The sequence below is a fragment of the Toxotes jaculatrix genome, chromosome 16 (genome assembly GCF_017976425.1).
Source record: "Toxotes jaculatrix isolate fToxJac2 chromosome 16, fToxJac2.pri, whole genome shotgun sequence".
NCBI lineage: Eukaryota > Metazoa > Chordata > Actinopteri > Toxotidae > Toxotes > Toxotes jaculatrix.
In genome coordinates, this window is record NC_054409.1 from 6,643,472 (window position 1) to 6,671,001 (window position 27,530).

At 41.2% G+C, this 27,530-nt stretch overlaps 1 protein-coding gene across 1 annotated transcript; it reads right to left on the minus strand.

Moving 5' to 3' along the window:
• Positions 1-1,148: 1,148 nt before the first annotated feature.
• On the minus strand, positions 1,149-26,448 carry fech (ferrochelatase). Its single transcript, XM_041059111.1, has 11 exons — positions 26,245-26,448; positions 24,941-25,031; positions 21,504-21,623; positions 20,404-20,552; positions 19,707-19,841; positions 18,337-18,443; positions 17,833-17,931; positions 9,634-9,741; positions 8,277-8,441; positions 7,429-7,488; positions 1,149-5,388 (listed from the first exon to the last, which is right to left on the minus strand). Exons 1-11 carry the CDS (start codon positions 26,282-26,284, stop codon positions 5,251-5,253), a joined length of 1,212 nt encoding a protein of 403 aa, XP_040915045.1. The 5' UTR covers positions 26,285-26,448; the 3' UTR covers positions 1,149-5,250.
• Between the last annotated feature and the right edge of the window lie 1,082 nt (positions 26,449-27,530).

Consider the following 27,530-nt stretch of genomic DNA (forward strand, 5'->3'; position numbering starts at 1 on the left):
AGAAAACATGATGAAGACATGAAAAAAGAGGAGGGGAGAAAAAAGGAAAAGAGATGAAAAGGAGATCAGGACAGGAGAAAAGGTGAAGAGAAAAAGGAACAAACTGAAATGAAAGGAGGAATTGTAGCTGGCTCAGATGAGGGGGAGGGGGGTGAAACGGGGGGAGGTACCCAGCCCGGCGCCCTCAGGGGTTATTGGGTCGTGGACAGCCAATCTCTCTCAGCTTAATCAACAGCAGCAGAGGTGATTGCAACACCGCAGGGGACTGCTGGGAAAAAAGATGGAGGGGGGGGGGGGGGGGGAGGGGGAGAGATGGAGGGGGAGAGAACAAGATAGGAATGAATGCGAAGGTTGGAGGGGAGGGAGGGAGGGGAGGATGGAGCTGGGAGATGAGGAAAAGATTGGAACGGGGGGGTGAAACGGGGGTGAGGATGGAAAGAGGGGGAGGAGGTGGAAAGACGAGGAGGTGGAAGGGGGAGGATAGAAGATTGGGAAAGAGTGGCTAAAGGGAGAGGAGGATGGCAAGGGGAGGGATGCAAAGGGAGGGAGGAGGATTGGGAGGAGGAAGAGGGGAGGTAAAAGGAAGAGATGGGAATATTATGGGACGACAGGAGGAGAAAACGGGTGAGGGAATAAAGGAGAAAGCGCTGAAGAGCAAATGAAGAGGACAGAGACAAATAGGAGAGAGGGAAATCTGGAAAAAGGGAGTGAAGGAGAACAGAAAGGAGGATAAAGAAGGAAAACATGGGTAGAAAGGGAAAGAGTGATCGCTAGGCTGATGAGTTTAACAGAAGGGGAGAAAAGAAAAGGTAGAAAGAAATTGCAGGAATGGAGCGATGACAGAAGAAACGAGAGATGGAAAGGAAGTGGTGGGAGAACGTGAGGGTATATGGAAGGATAGAAAGAGAAAGAACTACAAGAAAGAAAAACAAGTGGAAAACGAAAAACAAATGGAAGCAAGGAAACAAGACATTTAGCTCAAAAACACCTTAACTACAATAATAAACTAGAGTTTAGTTATGTCGGCAGTGAATTTTAAGTATTGTCAGTGAACATAATCCAAGTTTTAGGCAATTAGTCCACAAAAATTCTTCTATCGGGGGAAAGGGTTGATGTGAACACAGGACGATACAGAGCCGAAAACCAACTACACCCAATTTTCATCCAAGATTTTTGTATTTTATTTTGGAGGAAGACTTGTTGTTAGGTGTAATCGCACTGTTAATAACATGTCTCTCATATTTAAAAAAGGAAAAAAAAAAAAAAAAAAACTCAACAGTGGAGACAAATGTTTTTTGTGCTGTGGGACACATCCAAAAAAAAAACCCAAAATAAATAAAATCCAAATGACCCAAAATACGCTGGAGCTGCAATAAAGCTGGAGCATCCTTGTTATTTATATACACAACATAAGCTCTGCACAAAGCACCTTCGGCTAAACACACACATACAGCAAAACTCTTTTAAAACAACACAGTTGTCAAAACTTACACATCAAGGATAATTAAAAATAAATTAGACAACATGTTTGTGGAGGAAAAACCCAGTCATCACAGACATCAACATGTCTTCCTGCTGTGACCTGAAAAGTCTGCACTGTCTGCACAAACAGGACTTTTTCCAGTTATCAGAGTTGTGTTAAAGTGATAGTTTGTTTTTTTTAGAAACTTTTTTTAACTTTTGTCTTACTTATATATATGCATCCACCACTTGAACACACTGAGCGGAGCAATGCTAATATCACCATTTAACATACCTTCCTACAAAGGAGTCCCTTCATTTGTCAAACTCTGGGTTAAGTATTCCTCAAAAACAAAACCATCCCTTTGGAACCTATGGAAGAGCACTGAGAGCACAGAGTAACGCTGTTTGTACTGAATGAGAATATGTGTTGTAAAGTGCATTTCTGTATGCATACACAGTGGAAGCAGAAAAATGTACCAACCAAAATAACTGTACAACTCATACAAGCATTGCTGGAGATTACCTATGGACACAACATGCGGCCATGTTGGAGGACTGATATAAAACTGGAATCTTTTTTTAAGCGCTGGCAGAGGAGGTCAGATGAAGCTACACATGAAAAGTCTTCATGAATTTAAACATCTGCCTCCCAATATGGCGACTTGTTGGTAATCAATGGCAACCATGTCCAAAAGCACCAATGTCCAACCACAGGTATTATGTACACTGTCTAGACTGGAAAAAGGCAGACGGTGACAAGCTCAATAAATAAACGGTCAACAAAAAAGGTCCAATTATTTTTTTTTTTTTGGGAGGGGGGTTGAACAATAACTTCCCAAAAACCTCCCAAAGCTCTGACTCGGGAGCGATTGTACACTAACCCAAAATGGTTAGTTCCTTTCTTTAAGGGGGAGATCTCTAGCTATCAGAATTTTGCCATATCTTTCTTTCTACACACAAAGTTGTGGTGTGCAGACTGCCACAGTTTATGGAAGTTGTGAACCACAATGGATCTGGTGAAAAGGAAGAACTGCACACAGAGCAGCTGCAAAGTAAGTACTGAGCTCACTAGCTCACCCTCTACTTAGTCAGCAGATTAGGTCAATAGCTAAACTTGTTAAAATGGCGACCTGCAGTATAAGACATCTCAGTCAGGATCTATCGATTCCTAATTTAAACATGAAGAGGACTGTCAATGGCCCGTATCACAGCAGGAACATGTAAAGTCAGATTTCAGGGTGGATTTTTCCTGTCAGAATTTTGGTTAAGCACATATGAAATTTACATAAAGCACAAGTCCAGTATTTCTAGTTAGCCAGTGTAAAAGGCACATTGTCATGGCATAGCAGAACAAAAACAGTAGAGGGGGAACAGGGGCAGAGATTGGAGGTCAAGTTACTGCCCATGAAAAGTGTAAGGTTTCACTTTGACATTTACACATTTTTTTGGGAGTATCATCCCAAGCAGATAGGACAGCAGGTGGGAATCAAACCAGCGACCTTCAATACATTTTCTGGAGCTGAAGTAACCAATGGGGAAAAATAAAACTAAGGATTCTTTATTTCAACCTACTGACTAACTGAATGAGGGTTTTCACAGTTACTGCACTATGATCAAAGAGATGTGAGTGGACAAAAAAAAAAAAAAAAAAAAAGCCTTCATTGAGCTGGGGGCAGACAGAAGTCAAAGTCTAACACTCAAACTAAGCTCTTATCCTACACTCCACGTATGAAATTTGACACATCTGTGCTACTTCTCTACACTGTAGTTTTTAAAAGAATGCATATTACTGGGGGACAACTCCCGCATCATTGTAGAATAATGCTTTTTTATGCTTTTCCTGACTTTATTTTCTGCTCTTATCACACCACAAATATGAATATATGAATATATCATTATTAATAAATGGTAAAAAACCTTTTGTCTTGTCTAAAACTGAAACTGTGCGGCAGACAAAGCGCTCACAGTAATGAACCAGAAAAAGCCTCTTTAGCTAAATGCTAAATATGATACAAAGACATGCATCTATTTTGATACTGATGAACCAAGGTATTAGATCAGTACTCGTAATGAAAAGTAGTATCTGCACATAATAAGCTCAGAGGCTCCAAATAACTTTCACTGACATGTAAGAACTAGCTAGAAGACATGCTATCAACTTCCATGTGCGCTACTGACTGTAGAACGCCATGCTCTATGGCCCACAAACAAGCTAGTAGCCTAACTTGCTAACGCTAGCTCTGATGATTTTCTTACTTTTCCTTCATACCTGCTACTCAGTGCTGTTTGTCCAGCATTATGGAGAGGACGGGGTCGAGTTAGTGTTAGCTGCCTCTCAGTTGTCTTTCATTATGTTTGTATTATTTTACTCCTGTGTTGCACTTGCTGACGCGTAACCAGAGGATATTCCCGTTCACCTGCACTCCAAGAAACCAAAGCTGAAAAAACATAACTTGGTTAGTTTTAATTTAACAGCTAATTTAATTCATTTAATCAACAACTGCCCCAAAGGCTGCACATGTTCATTAGTGAAGAGTTAAATTTTCCCTTTTAAATTTGGGATTTGTTACCAGTGGAGGCCAAGAGGCTCAACATGGTCAATGTTTCAGCAGAGTAAACAACAGTATAAAAATAAACATGTTAATGAATTTGTATATTCACAATGCTATTGTCCTTGCTTGTAAACCATCTCAAAACAACCCAACATTATTTCATGACACCCTGAGAGGTCCCAGCCCTGGACACTTCTTCTTTTTTTTTTTTTTTTTTTTAAATCTCAGCTGGACTACAGCTGCACTCATTGTAGAAATCACGCCACGTCTCTTATTAAACATTAGCTTTGTTCAGCACCAGCATAAATGGAGGATTAATACAATAACTGAAAGTTCCATTCACATTATTAAAAGGACGGGTTGTGACTTCAGCACACTTTTCTCTCAAACTCACTGGTATCCACCGACCAGGCAGCGGCATCCACCTCCAGTCACATTGCAGGGATTGCGGCTGTATGGGCAGGAATCACTAGGTGGAGGGCCAGTGGTGTGAAGGGACAGGTGAGAAGGGGGAGGGGTTATTCATTTAGCACCAGCGAGAAGAGAAACAGGGTCTCTGATGGAGGTTTTGAGGGGCTAAGTGAATGGAATGTAAGCAGGGGAATTGTAAAAAAAAAAAAAAAGAAAAAAACAACAACCCAAAAACTAGTGCAAGGCTTTTTTCCTGTAGCTTTGATGTGATATGAGCAGTTTCTACAGTGTCAGTTCTTTTATCGACACAGACTTTCATCAAATAGTATCCGCAAATCCTTACAGAGTGTTTATATTAGTGCCAGCAACAACATTTTAAATTTGAGGAGCAACTTGTGCTTTGCTGATACTGTTTTTCACATTTCAAAGTCACACAGCAATCCTTTGACATTCATCAGTTTGAATCTGTATTCAATATTCTGAATCTGTCAAATTTTGGAGTTGACTTTGATTGAGAAAATCTCAGGTGATACTCAGTATTTTTCTTGATGTCAACAAATCCCACGAAAAGATCAAACACAACAACTCCACCCTTCCAACATACAGCTACAATAAAACAAAGGACAAATGTATTTGCAAAAACCATTTGGTCTGTTCTTCCTGTTACATTTTCCATATAACTGACACTCTTGTTGGGGAAATTGTGTATATGTATGTGCGTGTATGAAGCTTCAGTTAATTGAAGAAGGCCTTATGTTTCTCCACATATAGCCCTGCTGCAAGAGGGGCATCAGAGTGTGCGCATGTTTGTGTATGTGTGTTTCTATGAGAGTTTCTGGTTGGCAAAGAAGACCTTGGTCTCTCCACAGGTGGGGTTGGTGCACAGTGGGCATCGCAGGGTCAGCTGGCGGGAACACGGCTCGTTGGACTTCAGGTGGGACTGGACCAGGTCTGCCAAAGCCTTGACAGCCAATTAAAATACACATTCAGTATGGAGAAAGAGAGAGAGATAAACACAGGGCCTACCTTCTTCTGTTCTGTGAACACCTGGTTGTGGTTTATTAATTTATTTATTATTTTACTTTATTTCAAGTTGCTTCTACTTTGCTGATTTTCAAGCAATGTGAAGCTACCATCACTAACGCCCAACACTTCCAGCATCAATGTTTCACATTAAAAATGGCTCAAAGGACATTATTCCTCCGTTTCCTGTTAGGCTTTTCATTTGAAACATCTGAAGGAAGTGTTGAGTTTCATTAACAGAAATTTACTCACAATTGTAAAAACTGTTAAGGTGAAGCATTTGAAAATGAATTCTATATTAAATACTTTATTCACTGTTAAAAATTAATAGTGAATAAAATATTTTGACATTTAGGGAAATGCTAAGTAAGTTGCTTTCCTGGTTGAAGTTAGACTGATATTACTCATATCTATCCACTAAATATGATGCTACAGCCAGGAGACACTGTAGCGTACCTTAGCTTAGCATAAAGGCTAAACAGTTTTCCTGGCTCTGTCCACTGACTTAGCAGAGTATTGTTATCACTGAGGTTGCTGGGCAATCAGCAGAGACTCAATGAAGTCAATGCATCCGGCCCAAACAGTCTATGGGTTTTTGTACAGATCAAACAAACAAAATGTTAATTAGTGAGCTGGTTGGCTGATTTTATCACGTTTCTGCAGCTGATACTGAATATTGAAAATTGATATTTGACAGTTTATATCTGATAATGATTTATCAGCTGATATTTTCTTTACAGAACCAATAACTAAATATTTTTGATAAGGTTCCCTAAAATTAGATTTTTTTAGCAACTGTGTCCAAGAAATATAATGGATAAGAGTTTATAGTTGAAAACTAAACCTGTAACTTCTCTCTGATGGGCAAACGACAGCTGTTTCCAGTCTTTCTGCTATGCTAATCTCAGCCGCTGCTGGTGGAAGTTTCACATTTCCTTTGCAGGTATTGGTGAGTGATACCAACCAACGCCTGACAAGAAAGTGAGTGTGCATCTCTAAAAAAAAATGTCAAACTAGTCCTTTAAAAACACAAACTCAGAGCAAATGTGACTCTGAATTTACCATGTGAGCTATTACAGAACATTTAACGCTACCACCCCTCCACAATGGAGGAGGAAAATGAATAATCAAACTGAAAATTCAAGAGTAAGATTATCTGAATGAGAGAATGAAAAAAGAAAACTGACTGTACATGTTAGTAATCTGAGGGAGGCTTTGTCAAACATGAAACCCCGACACCAGCCGAGCTCTGCAGTGAAAATTCTGACGAATGTATTTTTCTTTTATTTTCCAGAGGCTGCTGCTTGCAGACGGCAGCAGACTGATGCAGCTCACTGAGAAACTAAAACCACACCAAGGAAACCATCCTTCAGTAACTACCAACTAATCATCCTCTGGATATTGATTTATACACTCTCTCACACTCACTCACTCACACACTCACACACTCACACACTCACACACACACACACACACACACACACACACACACACACACACACACACACACACACACACACACAGAGTCTTGGTGAGAGGTCTCTGAGCGCTGGGTTTGACCAGCTAGCCAGCCGGGCGGTTCAGTTCTACTGTAGTCAGCTCTAAAGGTTCCCATTGATCTGCCCCCTTCCTTTAATAAACCCTACACACAGACACACACACACACAGAGCTGTTACAGCTGGAGGAGTTGCCTGTTGTGAGAAAGGTTGCAGGGTTGAGGATGAAGGGGAGAAGGGATGTGAGATGGGAAAGGAAGAGGGGTTGGAAGGAAGAAAAAGGACGGGGGGGACGCAAGGAAGGACGAATCTGACCATTACTGACCATTTCCTGCCTTACGTTCACAGGAGAAACTTTCATTATATTATTTTCTTTTTTCTCTTCAATCATGTTTCTCCTTCTTTTTCTTCCTTTCTCTTAATACTAAAAGTTTGTCCCAAAAATACAGAAATGCTCCTTTATCGTGTGTGTAACACGCACCTTCATAAAGAGAGGGTTCCCATTCAGTGACTCTGCTCTCCTGATGTTCTCCACCCCACACTGAAGACAGAGGAAGAAGGAACAAAAGCAGTACCTCTTTTAGAAAACTCAACCAAATGTGCAAACACACCACAGTTCAGGTGTAAAAAGCACCATTAGACAGTTTATATCAATTCTGAGAAAGAAAATCATTAAATAAAGTTCAACATTCTACCTACTGAAGATGTGAAAAAGGTGTTTTCATTTTGTCAGTGGAGGACTTCAAGAAATAAAAGCATTTCGCCCTGTGTTTCCAATTATTTTTAAAAGTAGGTTTCATCTCAGAGTGAAACTCCTCTTGTCTGTGGACACGCTGAAGTGGTCCAGACATTGTGTGGGTGCGTGTGTTGTCTGGGACTTCTGTCTTTGAGGGGACCAGTTTGAGCTTTAAATTTTAACAGTGAGGATGCGTTTGGAAAGTGAGGACGTGTTTTTCTCGCAAGTATAGAAATGCAAAAAGGCGTTTGTGTCTCCATGGCACCAGTCACATTGATTTGTGGTCACCTCACTGGTGCCTTCATACAGACAGACACACACAGAGGACACAGGCCTGCAGTTGACACATCTGGCAGGTTTGCTTACTCAAACTCCACATTAAGTCTCAAGTTAATCTACTGTGATTTGATCCCAATACAAATTATAATCTTAGTCCTAATCCTAAATACAGTTCATAACCGCCTGTATGGTTCTTTACCCACTAAAGTCTTCTGTCTGGAACATTTAAGGCAAAGTTATGTGCAGAAAGAAGTTGACGGAGCAGAGAGGAAACTGGAGCTGTGAATTACACCTGGAGTTTTTCTGTCCCTTACCTCCTCCCCCAGCACCTGTCCGTACTCGATGTCCAGCTCGTGTAAAGTCTCTATGTGGTCGGAGGTGAAGGCGATGGGTACCAGCAGGATGTTCTTCTTACCCCGTTCACACAGACCTTTAATCACCTCATCTGTCTGAGGGCCCAGCCACGGCATGGGACCCACCTGAGAGACACAAGACATGACAACAGGCGTTGACTATGTGTTGACAGGACACAGCAATAACCCTTTAATCCTGAGCAAAACTACTGCTCAGATTTTCGTAATTCCTGTAGATGTTCATGGTCCACAGAGGATGACCACTTTTTTGATTTTAATCACTCCAAGACATTTCCTGTAGAGCCAGGATAACTTTTAGCTCTTCTACCAGGGAGGGTGTAAAACAGATATATAAATCATCAGAACGTTGTTTGTTCTCTGCAGCAGTTTCATTTTGCAGCTGTTATGAACACTGCAGCCTCTAGGGGACAGCAGCAACACTGTGGACTCTTAGCGCCAGTTTATAGCTCCTCACAACTTAAAGCTGTCCAACCACACAGGAAAGGTGTAGTAAAACCTCTATCGTCATAGAGATGGAAATGTGGTGTTTAAAAATGGCAACAGTCATTCACAGTGATGTTCACATGAAAAGTGGCACAAATAGCTGTGTAATTTAAAAAAAAAAAAACAAAAAAAAAAAAAAACAAAAGAGATAGCTAGAGAGGAAGATTTAGTCCTTGGCTCTGTTCTCATGTTCTCACTACCAAATAACTGACCAATCATTGTTTTAAGATTTAACAGGTCCCAGTCTTCTTCTATTTTTCAAGAACAATTAATGTGGTTTAAGAATTCAATAAACTGTCAGCCACTGTGACCTGAGGACCAAGAGCTTTGAGGTTTCCTGCTCCAGTGTATCTGCAGCATTAGACAGACGAGTGGCTCCATCTTGTGGCGACAACTAAAACATCCTGTGAAAGCAGCACTGAGCAGACAATTAGGAAACTGTACAGTGTACAGTCATAAAAGGCTGATGTACTGATGCACTGATGTACAGCATGACTTATAAAGGTACATATGAATAATGCAAAAACATACAAGTAAAACCCTTTCTAAAAGCCAGAGATTACATATTGTGTGTTTAAATCTAGGTTTTGTAAATACTGGTTACCTATGGGGTTCAGCACTGGGAAACAAAAAATAAGTCTCCATACAAACAAATAAGTACCAGCAGGAACTGTAAGTATTTTATTAGGATCTGAGTCATACAATGAAATTACACTGTAAATCACTGGCTCTGTGTGTGTGTGTGTGTGTGTGTGTGTGTGTGTGTGTGTGTGTGTGTGTGTGTGTGTGTGTGTGTGTGTGTGTATATACTCACCCTGGACTGCCACACCAGTCTATAAGGGTTACAGTGTCCCAGTCTCTCCATGACTCTTTGAACTGTGGCTCCCACTTCCTGAGGATATGGGTCACCTCTGTTTACAACCTGTGCACAACAGTAGTGCTGTCAGGAGTACTCACAGTAGGAATAGCAATAGCATCAGTATCACAGTATCAGCAATAAAAGTAGAAGCAATTGTAGTAGTAACAGTACCACTAGTAGTAGTGGTGGTACTACGAGTAGGAGACTTAAAAGTGTAGCAGTAAAAAATTAGCAGTAGCACTGGTATTATCATCAGGAAAAGTCCTTAGTAGTACTAGTGTAGCGACTTCGCAGTCCTAAGAGTCGCTGAGAGACAGAAGGAAGGTGATATCAACTAATATACATGCCCATAATCATGTGACCCCGCTAACCCCCCAATCAACCTGATCACATAAAGAATATCCTAATAATAAAAAAAAAAAAACAATAATCCCTTAACCTTACTACTAATAGAAAAAACACATTATACATTCATGGCTCCTACATACTAGCCCCTAATTATTAGGTCATCATACATAATAATTACCCACATTTCTATTAATAGGAGACATGATTAGCTAAAAGTTCAACATTCAAAGTCCACAATTCACATTTTGTCTTCTTTCTTCTAATGTCATAAGTCAGTAAAATCAAATGTCTCTGACAGTCACAGTCCCTTTTAGCCATCATTCTGTGGCATGTATGTCAGTCAAAATAAAAATCAAGATGGAAATCAAAATATCAGTGTGTAGCAACTGCTGCTCCTCCAGCTTCAGCCTCCTGTAGTAGGCAGATCTTTGTTATTGGTCGGTCAAGGCAACTGCTCTTTGTTTTAATCCGGACCTGACGCACAAATCCTCTTCTGTCTGGAAAAGTTTGTAGAACTCTCCCCATGATCCAGGAAGTGGATCATGGGGAGAGTGCTGTGTTGTTCACGACAAGCACAACCCCCTGGGATAATGTTTCGCTTCACTCCAGACCATCTCTGACACTCCTGCAGCTAAGGTAAGTATTATTTTCCAGAATAACTCTGACTTGTATTGCACCTGCATCCATCGTCGCCGAGCATACACATCAGCCTCCTGAAAGTCTCCTGGTGGTAAAGATGGCACAGTTTTCAACAGCAGCAGATGGTTTTGTGTTAGTGCTTCCAGGTCATTATGATCTGTGGAAGCTTTGGTAATTGGCTGGCTGTTGATGATGGATTCCCTTTCAAATAGAACAGTGTGAAGACCCTCTTCATCTAGATGCTGAACATTCAGAGTGGAATTCAGAACTTTCCACACAGATCTGATTAACCTCTCCCAAGGTCCTCCATGATGTGAGCCAGCTGGAGGGTCAAAGCTCCATCTGATTCCCTTCTGAAGAAGTACATCATTAATCTTTGACTGATTCCACTGATCAATGGCTGTTCTCAACTTGCGCTCTGCTCCTACAAAGTTCGTCCCATTATCAGAGCACAGTTCCAGGACTTCCAGGACAGGCCCCATCTTGCTATAAAGCGTCTGAGTGCATTTATGAAAGAGTCAGTACCCAGTGAAGACGCCACCTCGATGTGAAATGCACATATGGCCAGGCAGGTAAAGATCACACTATACCTCTTCACTACACTCCTTCTGCTCTTGACTTCAAACGGTCCAAAGTAATCTACTCCAACCTGAGTAAATGGGGGTTCATCCGGAGTAACTCTCTCAACAGGCAAGTCTGCCATCTGCTGGTACACCGGCTGAGCATTCAGTCTTCAACACACTTGGACAAAACTCTCCTTATGGCTGTGCTGGCACCAATGATCCAATACTTCTCCCTCAGTTTGGATAACATGTGGTCACGACCACCATGTCCCAATTCATGATGAATATGCCTTAGAAGAATGTGTGAGATATGGAAATCATTTGCCAGTATCAAGGGATGTTTAGCCTCCGCTGGCATAGCTGACCTGCTCAGTCAACCACCAACGCTCAGAACACCATCTTCCACTAGTGGTGGAACAGAGTTTATAAATGTGGCTGCAACCTTTCACAGCTTTGCCACTTTGCAGCCTGGTGAGTTCTTTTGGGAACCTCTTCCTCTGACAGAACCTTATAATTTCCAGCTCAGCCTTCTCCAGCTCCTCCACTGACATACAACTTGAAACCGTCTCTCCTTTGACAGCATCCACATCCTTCTCCAACAAACATCTTTCCTGGAAATCCAGACCAGACTGTGTCAAATCCATCCTTAACTTTCTCCTCTTCTGGCAACGAGCCAAGAGCCACTTCTTAAATCTCAAGATCCAAGCAACAGATTTCCTCAATCCAGTCCAAGACGAGAAGTAATTGATCATGTGATTCACAGCATCAACCTCCTCTGCAACTTGTACAACATTCACTGCCACAGTTTTCTTGACCTCCGGGTCTTCCACTGGAAGTTCACGGACATCATCAGGATTAACAGGCCACACACTCTCAGGTTGAATGAGAAACTGGGGACCTGACACCCATGCCACATTCTTCAGAAATGCATCCACTTTCAAACCTCTGGAGGTCACATCAGCTGGATTACATGCAGTGTCTACATACCTCTAATGAGAAACCTGTGAAACCCTGAGAATTTCTGAGACTCGGTTGGCAACAAAGACTTTGAACCTGGAGGTCTCATTCCTGAGGTACTTAAGTACAGAGGCACCGTCTGTCCAAAACACTGAATCCTGAAGATCCATGTGTAACTCTCTCCTCCACAAGACATCAAGGCGACTTGCCATGGTGGCATTCGAGGGATTGTCACAGACTTGAGCAGAGCCACCCTAGCCTTCCCCATGACAAAAGCACTACGCACTTGTGAATGTGCATTATGCGACAGCAGATAAGTCACTACTCCGTAGCCATCTTGACTTGCATCGCAGAAATGGTGCAGCTGTGCCCTTGTTGTTTCTCCAAAGCCTGAGGGCTTCAGACATCTCATGACTTTAAAGTCCTCCAAGCGACACAGTTCATGCAGCCAACTCATCAACCTTTCAGCCACTGAATCAGGTATGATGTCATCCCAGCTGAGAGCTCTCCTGCCCTTAGTATTTTCTTAGCTGACAACACAACAGGGCTCAGGATTCCAAGAGGATCGTAGATGGAGCTAACAGTTGAGAGAATTCCTCTCCTGGTGAGTGGTCTGTCCTTGATCACAATCTTGAACCTGAAAGTGTCTGACTGAATATACCATTCCACCCCAAGCACTTTCTCCACAGATAGCTGACCTTGATCCAGATCCAACCTTTTCATATCCTGGCCTCTGTGATGTTCAGGTATCGCAGCCATGACCCCATGTCTGTTGCTTACCCATTTTCTAAGCTGGTACTGGTACTTTAACCTGGTGAAACATGGATTCAGCATCTGCCATGATCACCACTGGTTCCTTCCTGAATCGGGTTACCACTCCAATTAGCAAGCTGGTCAGATCAGGTCCTTGTAAAAGCTGAGCATTGAGAGATGTTCCTTTGAAACTCGCTCCACAATCAAAGACAACTCTGACCTTCCCTTTGTCGGATGGTAGACACCATGGTGCGGGATATACCAGATTTTACCATTGCAGCGTTCCAGCTCCTCCTCAGCCACCCTCTTTGCATAACCTTTGGTGACCAGATCATTCATGAAGGCTACGTAGTCTGCATGGAATGCTGAGTCTCTGCAGCCTCCTCTTCAAGTATGAAGCACGCTGCTTAACAGTTTTCCTGTTGTTTGGCATGTTGAGTTCCATGTTTCTTAATGGTAAACTAATCTGGTAATGACCATTCACAATTTTTTCTGAGTTTGTGACCAGTTCAACAAACTTTTGATCCTCTCTTGATGTTCCAGATTGTTCATCCACACTGCATTCAGGGAAATTCATTTTGAACTGCTGCAGCCAAAGTTCCTCCAAATTCACAACTGTAACTCTGTTTACCAATAACTCTGGTTGCTCACAATTCAGTGCTCCCTCACTTAGAGGTCCATTCACAGTCCAGCCCAGCATTGTCCCGATTGCATAAAGTCCACCATTTACACTGCGAATGGCCTCCAATGGTTCCAATGCCTCTGGAACATTTGTCCCAATCAGCAGCTCAACATCTGCATCTATCTCAGGCAGATGCACAGATCTCAAATGAGGCCATCCATGAACATCCCTTTCTGTTGGAATATTCCTCCTGTAAAAGGAATATTCCAACAGAAATATGCCTGTCCAGGAGGCATATACAGGCATATGCTCCTGAGTATAAGTCAGGAGCATAAGTCTTAGGCATTTCACAAAAGTTGTCACCTTCTAAACTTGCAACCTCCAGTCCTGAAACAATGTGGCTTCTTACAACTTTCTCTTGACCCATAGTCCGCAAGAGAATGTGTGATCTCTTTCCTGTGAGGCCTAGTTTGCACATCAGTGCCTCAGTGCAGAAAACTGCTGTGCTTCCTTGATCCAGAAATGCATATGTGTTGATGATCATGCTGCCTTTCCTGGACTTAACCTGCAAAGGAACAATAGGGAGTTTACAATCATTATCACCAGCCCCGGTGAGCCCACTTGACACCAAGGTGCTGTCCACTACCACCTCTGGTTCCATTTTGGCTTGACTGGAGTTATTTTCCTTTTCCTTTGGAGGAATGTGAAGCATGCTTGGATGTTGGAGACCACATTTTACATAGGAAATCCATTTTCTGCAATCTTTGCTGATGTGTCCAATACACAAACAGCTAAAACAGACACCATTTTCTCTTAAGAAGCCTATCTTCTGTTTGTGGGTTCTTTTCTCCAACTGGGGGCACAAATCCAAAGTGTGTCCTCCTCCACAGCAAAGACATGTCCTCCTGGCTGTATTTACTGGCTGAATTTGCTCCTTTCTTTTAATCCCTGGTTGTGTCTTGTTCTCCATAGAAGCCACAGTGGTGGCAAAACTTGTTCCTTTGGCTCCGGAACGAGATTGTCATTTGAATTTGTTCATGCCTTTATTAGTTGTCACTGAGGGAGCATCCTGTATGTTCCCAAAGACTGGATCAGTTAAAATTCTCACTTGTCTTTCAATAAAATCTGTGATGTCACTGAAAGTAGCTCTCTGGTTGCGTCTCTCTTGCAGTTGACAGGCTACAGTTCTCCATTTGTCTCTGAACTTGTAAGGCAATTTCCTTATAATGGTAAGCATGTTGGCAGGCAGATCAAGCTCATGCAGATATTCAGCTCCTTCCATGGAATTAGAACAGCCTCTAAGGAAAAGGTAGTCCTGGAGAGCCTTTATGTCTTCTGTCTTAATAGCAGGCCATGAAAGAGCCCTTTCCATGTATGCAGAAGCAACTTTCGGTGCATTTCCAAAGTGCTCACATAACAAGGCTTTAGCTTTGACATAGCCTCTTTCTGGGTCAAAGTGTTGGCAACTTCTCACCAGTTCCTTAGGGTGACCCCTAGTGAACTGTTCCAGGACAGAACAGTTCTCTGTATTTCTCTCCACACCATTCTCAAAAGCTTTAATAAAAGCATGATATTTTAATGGATCCCCATCAAAAACTAGGATTTCTCTTTTTGGTAATGATGAGAGGCATTGCTGTTGCATTAAGAGTGATGTTATTTAATTTTGCTTTCTCATGATTCCCAGCATATTGCTTTGATCGTCATCTGCTGACCCAAATCCTGCATTCAAGTGTGTCCATATTGAGTTTCTCTGACACCATTTGCATGGTGATTCACTGAATGATGTTTGGGTTCCTTAATTGACACAGGCTCACACTGAGTGAATGAAGGTGCAGTTTTCTCTGGATGAAGGCAGTCATGTTTAGCTTCCCTTTGTTTCACTGACATTTGAGGAATAAAGGAATTTGCATTAGCATTGAGAGCTTTTGGTTTTCCTTTTCCCAAATACGAGTTCATTCTATCTGAACACCTTGTGGAACTCTTTCCACTAAGGATACTCTGAGACCTTAACACATTTAATTTTGCCATATGTGCTGCAATGTCTTCATCCATTTGAAGCTGCTTTTTCCTTTTCAGACATTCCTCCTGTTCCTCCAGTTCATGTTTATCTTTTAGCAGTTTCTGTCTTGCCATTAACGCTGCCAAGTCAGCCTCGGCCTTCAGACGTGCAGAAGAAGCAGTAGAAACAGCAGACTTTCTTCCAGTAGAAGAGTTTTTGCTTCCCACGTTTGACACACTGTCATTTGGTTTTACGTCATCTTGCATGTCCTCTGTGCTGACTATTGATGCAGCCTGAATTGGAACTGGGCATTGAAGCACTTCCTCATTTATTGCAGCTGGATCAGATTGAGGTGGGTTGAGGATGTTGTGATTCCCCTGATTCACTCAGCCAGTTCATAACATCCTCTTTAAATGTGTCGCTGTATTTCATGATGCTGGAAAACCATTCATTTTGTCCATCCTCCATGAGCAAAGGAATCAAAACTGCATGTGACACAGTAGCATTTTCACAAAGTTGTTTTGATTTTTCAAAATGGGACTGAACATGTGAAACATTTTCCTTTGTTTTTCATAAGAGACTTCATTTCTGGTATGAGTGCTTTCATTTTATTCACAATGATTTTGCGTTCACGTTGAAGTTTTTTGATTTTATTTGCCCAGGCTTTGGCTGTGCTTTTGCCAAGGCTTTGTCTTTTCCCACACTCCATTTCAGCAGGATTTATCCCACTCAATTTCCTTGATTTCCATTGTTTCTCAGCTTATGCATTTAAAACGCATCCATTACACAACTTGCAACATCAGCATTTATTTACACGTTTCCTCTTAATTTCCGTTAGATTTTCCATGCATGTATTGTTTGTGCATTTAAAAAAAAACATCCACAGACAAAAGCTAAATTTATCCAACACAGATCATCCACATTGAACGCATCAACTTCGGAGACAGAGCGCTGATTTACATTTACAGCTCTAAGACAATTTCAGCATCGGAATACATTGCGCCGAAGAATCCGATCCTCCATCAACCAGACAATCGTTACCAAGGAACAATCAGCAGTTAATATACAAGCCGCGATCCTTCCATCAAACAAACAATCGTTACCAAGGAACAATTAGCAGTCAACATACAGGCCGCAATCCCACCATTGATAAAAGGCCTCCACGCGCACATCCACAGGGGAGCCCACCTGGCAGTAGTTGGCCTTGACAGCGGCTAATTTAACTTCACTTTCACAACCAGCGCCTACCTCCATACTTTGTCTCCGATGTCTGTATTTCATCCTCTTCCTCTTTTCATCCTCTTGATTTCGGCTCAGATGCTTATGATTGTGACTGAGATTAAGCCTTTTTTGTTGACAAAATGTAGCGACTTCGCAGTCCTAATTGTCGCTGAGAGACAGGATGGGCCCAATTGTTATACAAAAAAAATCTGCTGAGACTTCTAACCTAAATTCAACAGTTTATTACCAAAGAAAAGATAATCAACTCATGATAACGTGCTCCAAAATATAACCAAAAATAATCTCAGTGATCGAAGAAAATTAGCGGCCAACAAAAAATCCGGCGTCCCACCCGCTCGCTCTCTCTCGAACGAAAAAACAGATCAACAGGTGATACCAACTAATATACACGCCCACAGTCATGTGACCCGCTAACCCCCCAATCAACATGATCACATAAACAATATCCTAATAAACCAGAAAAAACAAACAATATCTCTTAACCTTACTACTAATAGAAAAAAATACATAATACATTCATGGCTCCTACAACTAGTATAGTTAGCAGCACTAGCAATAGTGTCACCGGTAATATTGCTAAATTGGGGCTGGGCATTAAAATTTGGCAGCTTTGTGGTACTAATGGATGTGCTGGAGTTTTATCAAGTAAAGAGAAAATTACTTTATTCAGTGCAAGACACCATACTTAAGTAAGGGGGGCTGAATCTACATTAACTGGGAAAAACCTGCCATTTTAAGGTCAATTTCTTACTGGGTAAACAAGATTTTGCCCTTTTCTTGCCCTTAAATCAAAAGAAAAATAAAGCACTAGACTGATTAGCAGTCTGGATGAGCATGATGTATTCAATATAATCACTATAATCTGTCCCTATTGTAGCAGTGTTGTTATCAGTAAGAGCAGAAGTCTAACACTAGCAGCAAGAGAACGAACAGTATTATCAGTACCAGCAGCAGAGGCAGCAGAAGCAGTAGTAGTAGTAGTAGTAGTAGTATTTTCCGTAGTATCAGTAGTAGCACTTCTGAATACTTACAGCCAGAGGGAGCGAGTGTGCTGAGAACAGAATGACAACGTCATCTCTCTTCTCCTCTGGAAACTTCAGCAGCTCATTACTGACATGTTCTGCAAAACACTACACACACACAAACACACACACACCCACTGAACATTTGCTGTATTTGATGCACGTTTTTTTCTTTCATGCTTTGTTTTACTGAAATGTCTGAACTATTAATGTCCTGAACTGATTAAAAAAATAATAAAATAAAAAAAGTTCCTGACCGATCACGACTTCCCACCATGACGACAACATGCTGACATCTAAAAATACAGCCAGGCTTTTTAGTTGCTATGATTACCGACCACAGCCACTTTGAGCTCATTAGTTGCTATGACGACTTCTTGCCTGAATCAGTCTGTTTTCCAATATTTAGTATTTGGTATTCTCTGAGTGGAAGAGAAGCCTCACAGGCCCTTTGGTTTTACTGTAACTTTCTATGTGTGCCTATGCGTGTGTGTGTGTGTTTGTGTGTCTGACCTCCACCAGCAAAGGGTGTGTGGGCCAACGGTCGATGACACTCCAGCGCATTTTAGGCCTGTCGCCTCTGTTGCTGTAGTAACGGTAGATGGCGTTCAGACTGCTGCCTGTTTACACAACAAACAAACATTCACATTAATGTTACAAATATGCTACATTACACAGCAACCACAGTCCTCTGTCGACCACTGCACAGCTCCATTACAGGTTTTGTTTAATCTGTTAAAGAGCAGAAACTAATTCCCAAATATCAGACAAACTGCTGTAAAGGAAGGTGATGATCATGTATCTCAGTAAGTTTCCTTTCAAAAGATCAAACACAGATCAAAAGAATAAAAGAAAGACATTTCAGTATAATCAGGGTTCACACTCTTTTCAAGAACTCCCTCTCCAGGATATTTTCAATAATGGGGATCATGCCCCAGACTATCAAGGCTTTAATCTATTTGAAAACACAAAAAGGCGATTTCAGTGCTTCTTTCCTCTGCTAGACCACATCAGACCATGTCTGAATCAAACATCACTATGTTTGTCAGGAGTACTGTAGATTAACAGGGAAAGTTTAAAGACAGTTTAATGCACAGCTTCAGATTTATGAATCCTTTATTCTGCTTGTGTCCAGGTCTAGACCGGATCCACTGTTGTCTGAATGGAGACATTACAATGAATGTTTCTTTGCATTAAAAATAAAAGTTTCACAATTCTAAGAGTGGTTTAAACAGTGTTAAGGATTTAACTAGAATATCTAAAACCCTTTCATGACAATAAATTGGTCAAAAAACAGAGAATCGGTTGCTCCATACTGTCATTTAAGCTTCTCCTCAAGTGCCAAACTGGTAGCTGACTTCAGCGTTATCAGACAAACCAAAATTAAATTTTATCTCTGATTCTCTCGGATTACAACTGCCGACTCTCTCTATATATGCTGCACCATGAATATTGTTCATTTCCACATATATGTCAATGAGCACAACACTGGATCTATCTGATTCACAATCCAGCATAAGTCCTGACAGCTGCAGCCTCAGTGAGTTCACTGATGCTTACTGACAGTAGTGTAAGAACACACAGAATTTTTACACCAGTATACCAGAGTATACTGGTGTGTGTGTGTGTTTATCAGAGAGTAAGAGCTTGGATAACACTCTGGGCGTGGTCTCGCTAACGGACACAACTGTCTTTTTTTTTTTTCTTTCACTGTTTCCCCCCTTTTGATTCACTGGCACATTATCTTTTCAAGAGACCAAGTAAGAAGTAAGCTTTATAGCTCCGGTAAAGCAAACGCACTGATGATATTCTCTGTTGCCTGTTTACAGTTTAACATATCAGTCTGTTCATTTTTCTTTATCTATACTGTGTGCAACTGTCACCTGTGGTGGAGCAGCTGTACTGAGGATACTGTGTGAAGGCCACAGCTCTCTCCACTCCGTCTTTCTCCATCTCCTCGATGGCCTCCTCTGTCAGCGGGTGAACGTACCGGAAGCCGATGTAGAACTTGTGAGGAGCTGATGAGAGACAGCGACAGAGTCAATAACTGCAGAGCCCAGAGTCAATAATCTCATTAGTCGTTTACAATATTAGAGTCTGAGTAAAACTAGAAATGAAAGGTACTAATCTGGTGTTTGTATATTAACCTGAACAACTATATAATATATAATAATCAAATGAATAGAAAAGAAAATGCAGGGAACGTATTAAGGAGATTATTGTTATTTACATGTCTAACTCTGGCTTGTTTGCAACTAGATACGGTCAGCTTTCAAACCGCGGTTAACTGCGTTCTTATCAGTGAGGTGTGTTGCAGGCGTGTTAAGAGACACTCCTTCACTGTGTCACTATCTCCACTTCACACACTTTGATGCAAGCAACTGAGTCCATCAGCATGAAAGAGCAGCAGCAGCCCTGCTTAGCTTTCAAATTTGAAACAAAAACTAATCAGAGTTCTCACATCGATCTATAAAAGCACAATAATACACAAACTTTACACTTGAGCTAAAGTTAAAGGATTTTAGGAGGAGTGAGGACCCTGACAGGCAGGATGTTCCTCCTTCTCTAGGACTGTCTCACCTGTCTCGGGACTCATCTCGTCCAGCAGCTTCACCATGCCCTCTCCCTGCATGGAAGTCCAGTGTTTGATGGGCGAGCCTCCTCCGATCTTACTGTACTGCTCCTGGATCTTTGGTGTGCGACGCTTGGCGATGAACGGACCGAGCTTACTGCAGAGCAGAGGACAGATTGAAGGGTTATGACTACAACACTCTTTAATGACATTACAGTACATTAACAGACAGAGAAAACAATAAAAGCAAAAGACAGTTTCACCTGAAACTGCATTTATCTTTTGGACCAGTGTCGTTTTGAGAAAGTGAGAACAAAACTCTCAGATGGTCAGATATCAAATTTGTTTAAAGTACTGTATGTAAGATGTTGCCCTCCACACAGATAAATAGATAACAGGGTTTCATATGAAAGAACAGGAATTTAGTACATGAATTTATTGATATGTATCATAATATTTATGTTAGTACTTCCCATATAAAATTAATTCCAGTAGTAAGTTAAATGTGAATTGGATCCAGATAAGTTTTGTTGGTTTAAACTACTTTCAGAGGATCTGTGTTGTTGAAAAAAAAAAAACAACAGAAAAGAAACCCACTGTGTTTGTTCACCACCGGTTATTATGCAACAGATAGAGACACAGCAGGGCACTGTGACCCAACAACCTTCCCCATTTGTTCTCCTCAATTTGTGTGAGTGTTTACAAAAAATATGTAAAACACATCACAACTAACATGTTGTAAGTCAGAAAATATGTTTTCATCCAAAAAACCAAAACAAATGTTTACACATTTTTTGAACTGCTCACTGTGGGTATGTGTCTGATGTGCAGAAATTGTTGTGCTTTCCAGACTGAACTTGAAATTTTTTTCTTTTCTGTAAAGACAGTGTGTAAACCCCAGGCCAGGACTTGTATCCACAAACAAACACTTTATCGACTAGGTGCTGATAACTGACAATTTTGGAGAGGAGACTGGCAAATCTGAGCTGATCAGGTTGTTGGTCCTAAGAAAGGTATCACCATCTCCTGAGAAGGTTTGCTGCTGACTTTTTTAAAAGCTGCTTTTACTCAAAAACCCATAATACACGTGTGTGTTCATGGTGCATACTTCTGCACAGGGAGTTTCATCAGGTCTGTGTCCATGAAGAGCCGCAGCAGGAAGTCGTGAACATCTTCTAGTTTTTCGGGTCCTCCCATGTTCAGCATCAGGATGCCTGTTTTAGGTTTCCTGCAAACACACGAAGTCCATCATCACTAATTCATATCTGACAATGCCACAGCAAGTAACTACTGTTAGCTTGCTGTGTCAGGCTGTGATGTTAATGCTAACTCAGGCAATGTTAGCTTGTTACATCAGCTTACAAACTTTAACTTTTATCAATTTAATGTTTCTTTTTTAGTAGGAAAAGCAGCAGAACAATGAAAAATATTACCAGCTGTGGGTCTAAGTTTTAAAACTATTTTCAACAGAAAATAAAATAAACAACTCTATAAATGTGTTCATTCAAAATAAGGGCTAAACAACAAACACAAAACAGAAAAAGAGGATACACACTATTCCAAGGGCTAATATTGGCTTTGTCATGTCAGCCTGCTAACTCAAGCAACTAACATTAGCTTGTAGTACAGCTTGAGAAATTAACATGCTAAGTGTTAGCTTGCCCCCATAGTCTATAAAGCTAACATTAGCTGAAGCACCTAATGTTAGCTTGTTGTATCTTTCTATGAAAGTGGAGCTAGCTCAAGCAGATAACGTTAGCTTGTTGAGTCACCTTGTAAAATTAACACTCCCTCAAACAGCTTTTCGTTAGCTTGTTGTGTGTATTTGTGACAAAACCCTGACTCAAGCACTTGGTGATAGCTTGCTGTGGCAGCCTGTAAAAGTAACCTTAGCTCAACCAGCTAATGTTAGATTGTCACTAAGCACTGATGGAGGCTGCCATGCTGTCAGTACTACTGTACCCATTATCATTATAAGATTATCCTTTTGTGACAAGTAATACATGATATGTGATTTCCAAGTCTGTTCAATAAATTTAAGTACAATATGCAGACTTCTCATTCTCTACGTACTACATTACTAACAGTTCTGACTTGTCTTTGTTTACACACTTTTTGAGCCTTGAACACCCCAGAAAACTTTGATGTCTCATTCATAATCTCCAAAGGACAGATAGGAGCCCAAAAGCCATAAGGACAGAGATGATAAGGGCTAAATTTGAAAAGACATCAATAGAAAACTGTATTTCTATTAATGGCTGACAAGGATCTACAGACAGCTGGCAAAGAGCCAGCGTTTCATTTCTAATAATACCAAAAGGTCAGATCAGGACACCTGGCATCTGTCAACCAGCAGCTCCACTGTGTAAGCTTAAAGCCAAGCTTCTGCTCAAGATTTAAATTCAATAATGTTTAGACCTGAAAGGATTAGTCAGTTAATTGATAGAAAGCTTAATGATCACTGACTCACTGTTAGTCATTTATTGAGTAAAAATATCAAACACTGTCTGACGGCAGCTTGTTGCTTCTCTGTGTTTCATACCTTTGTTAACTCCATCACCTTGAGTTTTTGGACACCCAGTCCCACTCAGATTGCTAACATATTTGTCCTCATTTTTACACTTGATAAATTGAATGATTGATTATTAATTAAAAATAAGCAATAACTTAATTTAACGGTTCCAGGCCTGTTGGGTTAGGACCAAAATGTAATCAAATGAAGTTATTTCTAGTGTACAAGCTCTAATCTAATCATTAATGTCCTTCTCTGTTGATATCCCAATTCATATTAGTATATATCCCACTGGTTTCTCCTTATTGAATTATTTTCACATCACTGTAACTCTGGTGAAACAATCTTGTCTTATTTTTGAAACACACATTGTGAATACTTTGAAGGTCTGCTTTGCTTTGCAGTGGCATTGTCAGACTGTAGTACTCTACCTGTGGAACAAAATAAAAAATGCAGAGGCAGAAGACTGCCAATGCAACCCGCAGATTCAGCTGAAGACTGCTATTTAGTGCAAGCTAGAGTCAGTGTTACCAGACAAACAACAATGACTGTCAGGCACAGCTGCTCAACGGCAGCCCAGTGGCGGCCCTGCAGCACACAGGTGACTGGCATCTGACTGTTGTCATGTTGTGCCAGGAGCAGCATTTGCCCCAACCGTAATATTACAGAGTGCATCTACAGTGGGTACAGAAAATATTTAGACCCCCTTAAATTTTTCACTCTTTGTTATATTGCAGCCATTTGCTAAAATCATTTAAGTTCATTTTTTTCCTCATTAATGTACACACAGCACCCCATATTGACAGAGAAACACGAAATCGTTCAAATTTTTGCAGATTTATTAAAAAAAAAAAAACATAAGTATTCAGACCTTTGCTCTGTATTTAGTAGAAGCTCCCTTTTGAATGATGCAACAAGTTTTTCACACCTGGATTTGGGAATCCTCTGCCATTCCTCCTTGCAGATCCTCTCCAGGTCTGTCAGGTTGGATGGTGAACATTGATGGACAGCCATTTTCAGGTCTCTCCAGAGATGCTCAGTTGGGTTTAAGTCAGGGCTCTGGCTGGGCTATTCAAGAACAGTCACTGAGTTGTCCTGAAGCCACTCCTTCGTTATTTTAGCTGTGTGCTTAGGGTCATTGTCTTGTTGTCATGCGGGCTTTCATGTGTCTTGCACTGAGGAGAGGTTTCCGTCGGGCCACTCTGCCATAAAGCCCCGACTGGTAGAGGGCTGCAGTGATGGTTGACTTTCTAGAACTTTCTCCCATCTCCCGACTGCATCTCTGGAGCTCAGCCACAGTGATCTTTGGGTTCTTCTTTACCTCTCTCACCAAGGCTCTTCTCCCCCGATTGCTCAGTTTGGCCGGACGGCCAGCTCTAGGAAGGGTTCTGGTCTACCCTTTAAGGATTATGAAGGCCACTGTGCTCTTAGGAACCTTAAGTGCAGCAGAATTTTTTTTGTAACCTTGGCCAGATCTGTCTCTGAGCTCTTCAGGCAGTTCCTTTGACTTCATGATTCTCATTTACTCTGACATGCACTGTGAGCTGTAAGGTCTTATACAGACAGGTGTGTGGCCTTCCTAATCAAGTCCAATCAGTATAATCAAACACAGCTGGACTCCAATGAAGGTGTAGAACCATCTCAAGGATGATCAGAAGAAATGGACAGCACCCGAGTTAAATATATGAGGGTCACAGCAAAGGGTCTGAATACTTATGGCCGTGTGATATTTCAGTTTTTCTTTTTTAATAAATTTGCAAAAATTTTAACAATTTTGTGTTTCTCTGTCAATATGGGGTGCTGTGTGTACATTACTGAGGAAAAAAAATGAACTTACATGATTTTAGCAAATGGCTGCAATATAACAAAGAGTGAAAAATTTAAGGGGGTCTGAATACTTTCAGTACCCACTGTATGTACATTTACATCCACTTAGTATAAAACCCACGACAGCGTGTTGCCAGTTGTTTCTGTGTGTGTGTGTGTGTGTGTGTGTGTGTGTGTGTGTGTGTGTGTGTGCGTGCATGTGTCACCTGTTCTCCTGTGTTTCTGGAGTTGTAGTCTGGGCTAATGCAGCAGCAGTGGAGCGTCTCCTCACACTCAGACTGACACTGCTCCTGGCAACTAAAGAACAAGAAAACAAGTTATTCGTTCATCTGCCACCCACACATTTCTTTATCTAATCATCTCATCAGGATTAAATAAGAATTTAATATTAAGTCCACTTAGTGTGAACATTTGCCCAATAAACAAAGTTTAAAAAAACTCAGCAAAATGTGGATCTAACAGTGCTCAAATTTGGCCAAATAGTGGATGTTTATCACACAGAGATTAGATATTTGAAAGGGGAAAATGACATGAAATGTTGATGGTTGTCTGCAATGGTGACTGCTCTCTCTGTAATGACATCTTACATGGGGTCACAGCAAGTGACCCTAAACACACTGTAATAAATAAGACCAGTGCGGTCAGCAGCAGAGTGTAAGCTAACTAACACACATGCTCCAAGCTGCAGAGGACACGGAGGAAGGAGCCAGTGTCTTCTGATCTATGTGAACACACAGGTTAACGGTCCACACCGTCAGTTTTACTTTCATAACCCGGGCTGCAGTACTCTCAGGCGCCACCAGGAGGCCTGCTGGGATTATGCAAGTTCATAACGCTGGAATTGTGTAACTGTGAAAATGTTCAGCTCTTTCTCTTTTGACGTGGAAACATGGAGCGTTAACGGCCGCGTGTAGTATTTAAAGATCCTATGCTCGGTCTAAATGCAGCACAAGTATCAGATAAGTCCATTATGTAACACAAACATTTAACAGTAATCTACAGTAATGTTGGGCTGTATCAAGGCACCGCGTGTTAGCGACTGGCAAGCAACGGAAACACAGCCATTTGTCTGTGAAATAAAAGCAAACCAATGATCATTTTTCATAAAGTATTGAGAGTTTAAATGGTCGAAAATGTCAAATGTGGCCAATGAACGCAGTGCCCGGGTCGTTAAAGTGTGTTTAAAGGGCCAATAACACAAATTAATCTGTTACAGTTACAGCGAGGGTTGTAGCACGAAAGTCCTGACAGGAAGTTGTGTTTCCATATCCTTGCTAGCTTAACACCAATTTACGAAACGTTGATGCCAATGTCAGAGGAGTGTTGATGAGTTTACACCACGTTACACTAAACACCGCTGCTCCGTATCTCGAAACTGCTTTTAAACTACGTTAAAGAGACGGGCTAGCATAGTTTACCCCGTCGTATGATATTCTTACGAAATCCTAAAACTTGCAGGTTTCCGTGCACAGCTTTGATAAGGCTAACTTAGCTGCATAGTCACACTCACATTGGATCAAGCGACCAGCGCTTCCCAGGACTGCCATCATGGTAACTTCCTGTTTTCACTGCCGATATGAGTCTCTGGTCCTGCTGAAATAAAGGCTGGATACCTCTGCTATCAGCCGCTGGATCCACGAGTATTTACCCTCACTGAGTAACGTACTGGTCAGTCCTGTGTGTCAGCCGGATTCCTTCAAGTGCCACCGGCTGGCTGGAAACACCTCTGTCCAGTGCTTCAACGATTACTCTGGTACTTCTGGTTTTAACCTTCAAAATAAAATCCGTTGTGCTAATAATGCAAAATGTAAGGGATGGAAATTGTGGTTTATTGTTACCCTGGGTTTCCGTTTATAGTTTAGTTGCATATTTTTAGCTGTCATTTCGTTTATAATTTATTCATATCAGCAATTTTACATCACTGTTGTTAGTATTTTTGTGTTTAAATGACGAAAAACAAAAACGACCCCTGAGTTTTTTCACAGGTTATTAAAACGGGGCACGGAAAAAATTAACTACACATTTACTGAACACAAATACAAACGTGCACAAACAATGTGAAGAAATATGTAAAGAAACAGTGCTACAAAATTAAAAACTATATCTAGTCTTAACACTAGAAGACTAAAAATCTATGACTTGAATGCAGCAATTAACTTTAATTAAAGAGATCTGTAAAACGACTTTACAACTACCACATATTTAAAGTAATGTGTCGAATAGTCGAATATATTTTTAATGGCATTTATTTTGTACATGTTTTGTTGGAAACGTGACTGATTTCATCATGCTGACTTTTATCATGAAGACAATTTTAGCACATTTCCGGTCTGAAACTTCCTTAGTCTGGCTGACTTGACGCAGATTCGTTCTCTTGGAATGGCGTCACAGCTACGTTGGTGTAAATTACAAGATAACAACGCCCCGCGCGTGCCGACCACGCCCACATCAGATTGCGCGAGTGTGTGTGTATTTGTGCACACATCTTTATGTTTGTAGACGGCCTATGGTTTGTGTGGTTAAATTTTAGTTAGAAACCATAATTATAAAGACATTTCTATATTGTGAGGGCTTACACCATCAAAGAGCTGCTTGGTGCTAGGGTTCAGGTTGTGGTCAGAGCTGGGGTCAGAGTTCAGGGTCAGGGTTGGGATTAGGCCTTTAGCTGTTGGTTAAGGTTTGGGAGTGTATTAAATCAAGGAGTGTCCGCACAAGTATAGAAAGAGCAGCGTGTGTTCTGAGAGATTGTCAGGCACTGTTTAACCAGGGTTCTGGTCCAGGAATAAACGAAGGAGA

Bases quoted from the DNA above. Each gene is read 5' to 3' on its own strand.
- fech (XM_041059111.1), bottom strand. From the start codon at position 26,284: ATGATGGCAGTCCTGGGAAGCGCTGGTCGCTTGATCCAAT. The intron at 17,932-18,336 runs GTCAGACACACA...GTGTGTGTGTAG, and splicing joins CACACCCTTTGCTGGTGGAG to TGTTTTGCAGAACATGTCAG. The intron at 7,489-8,276 runs GTAAGGGACAGA...CTCTGTCTTCAG, and splicing joins GACAGGTGCTGGGGGAGGAG to TGTGGGGTGGAGAACATCAG.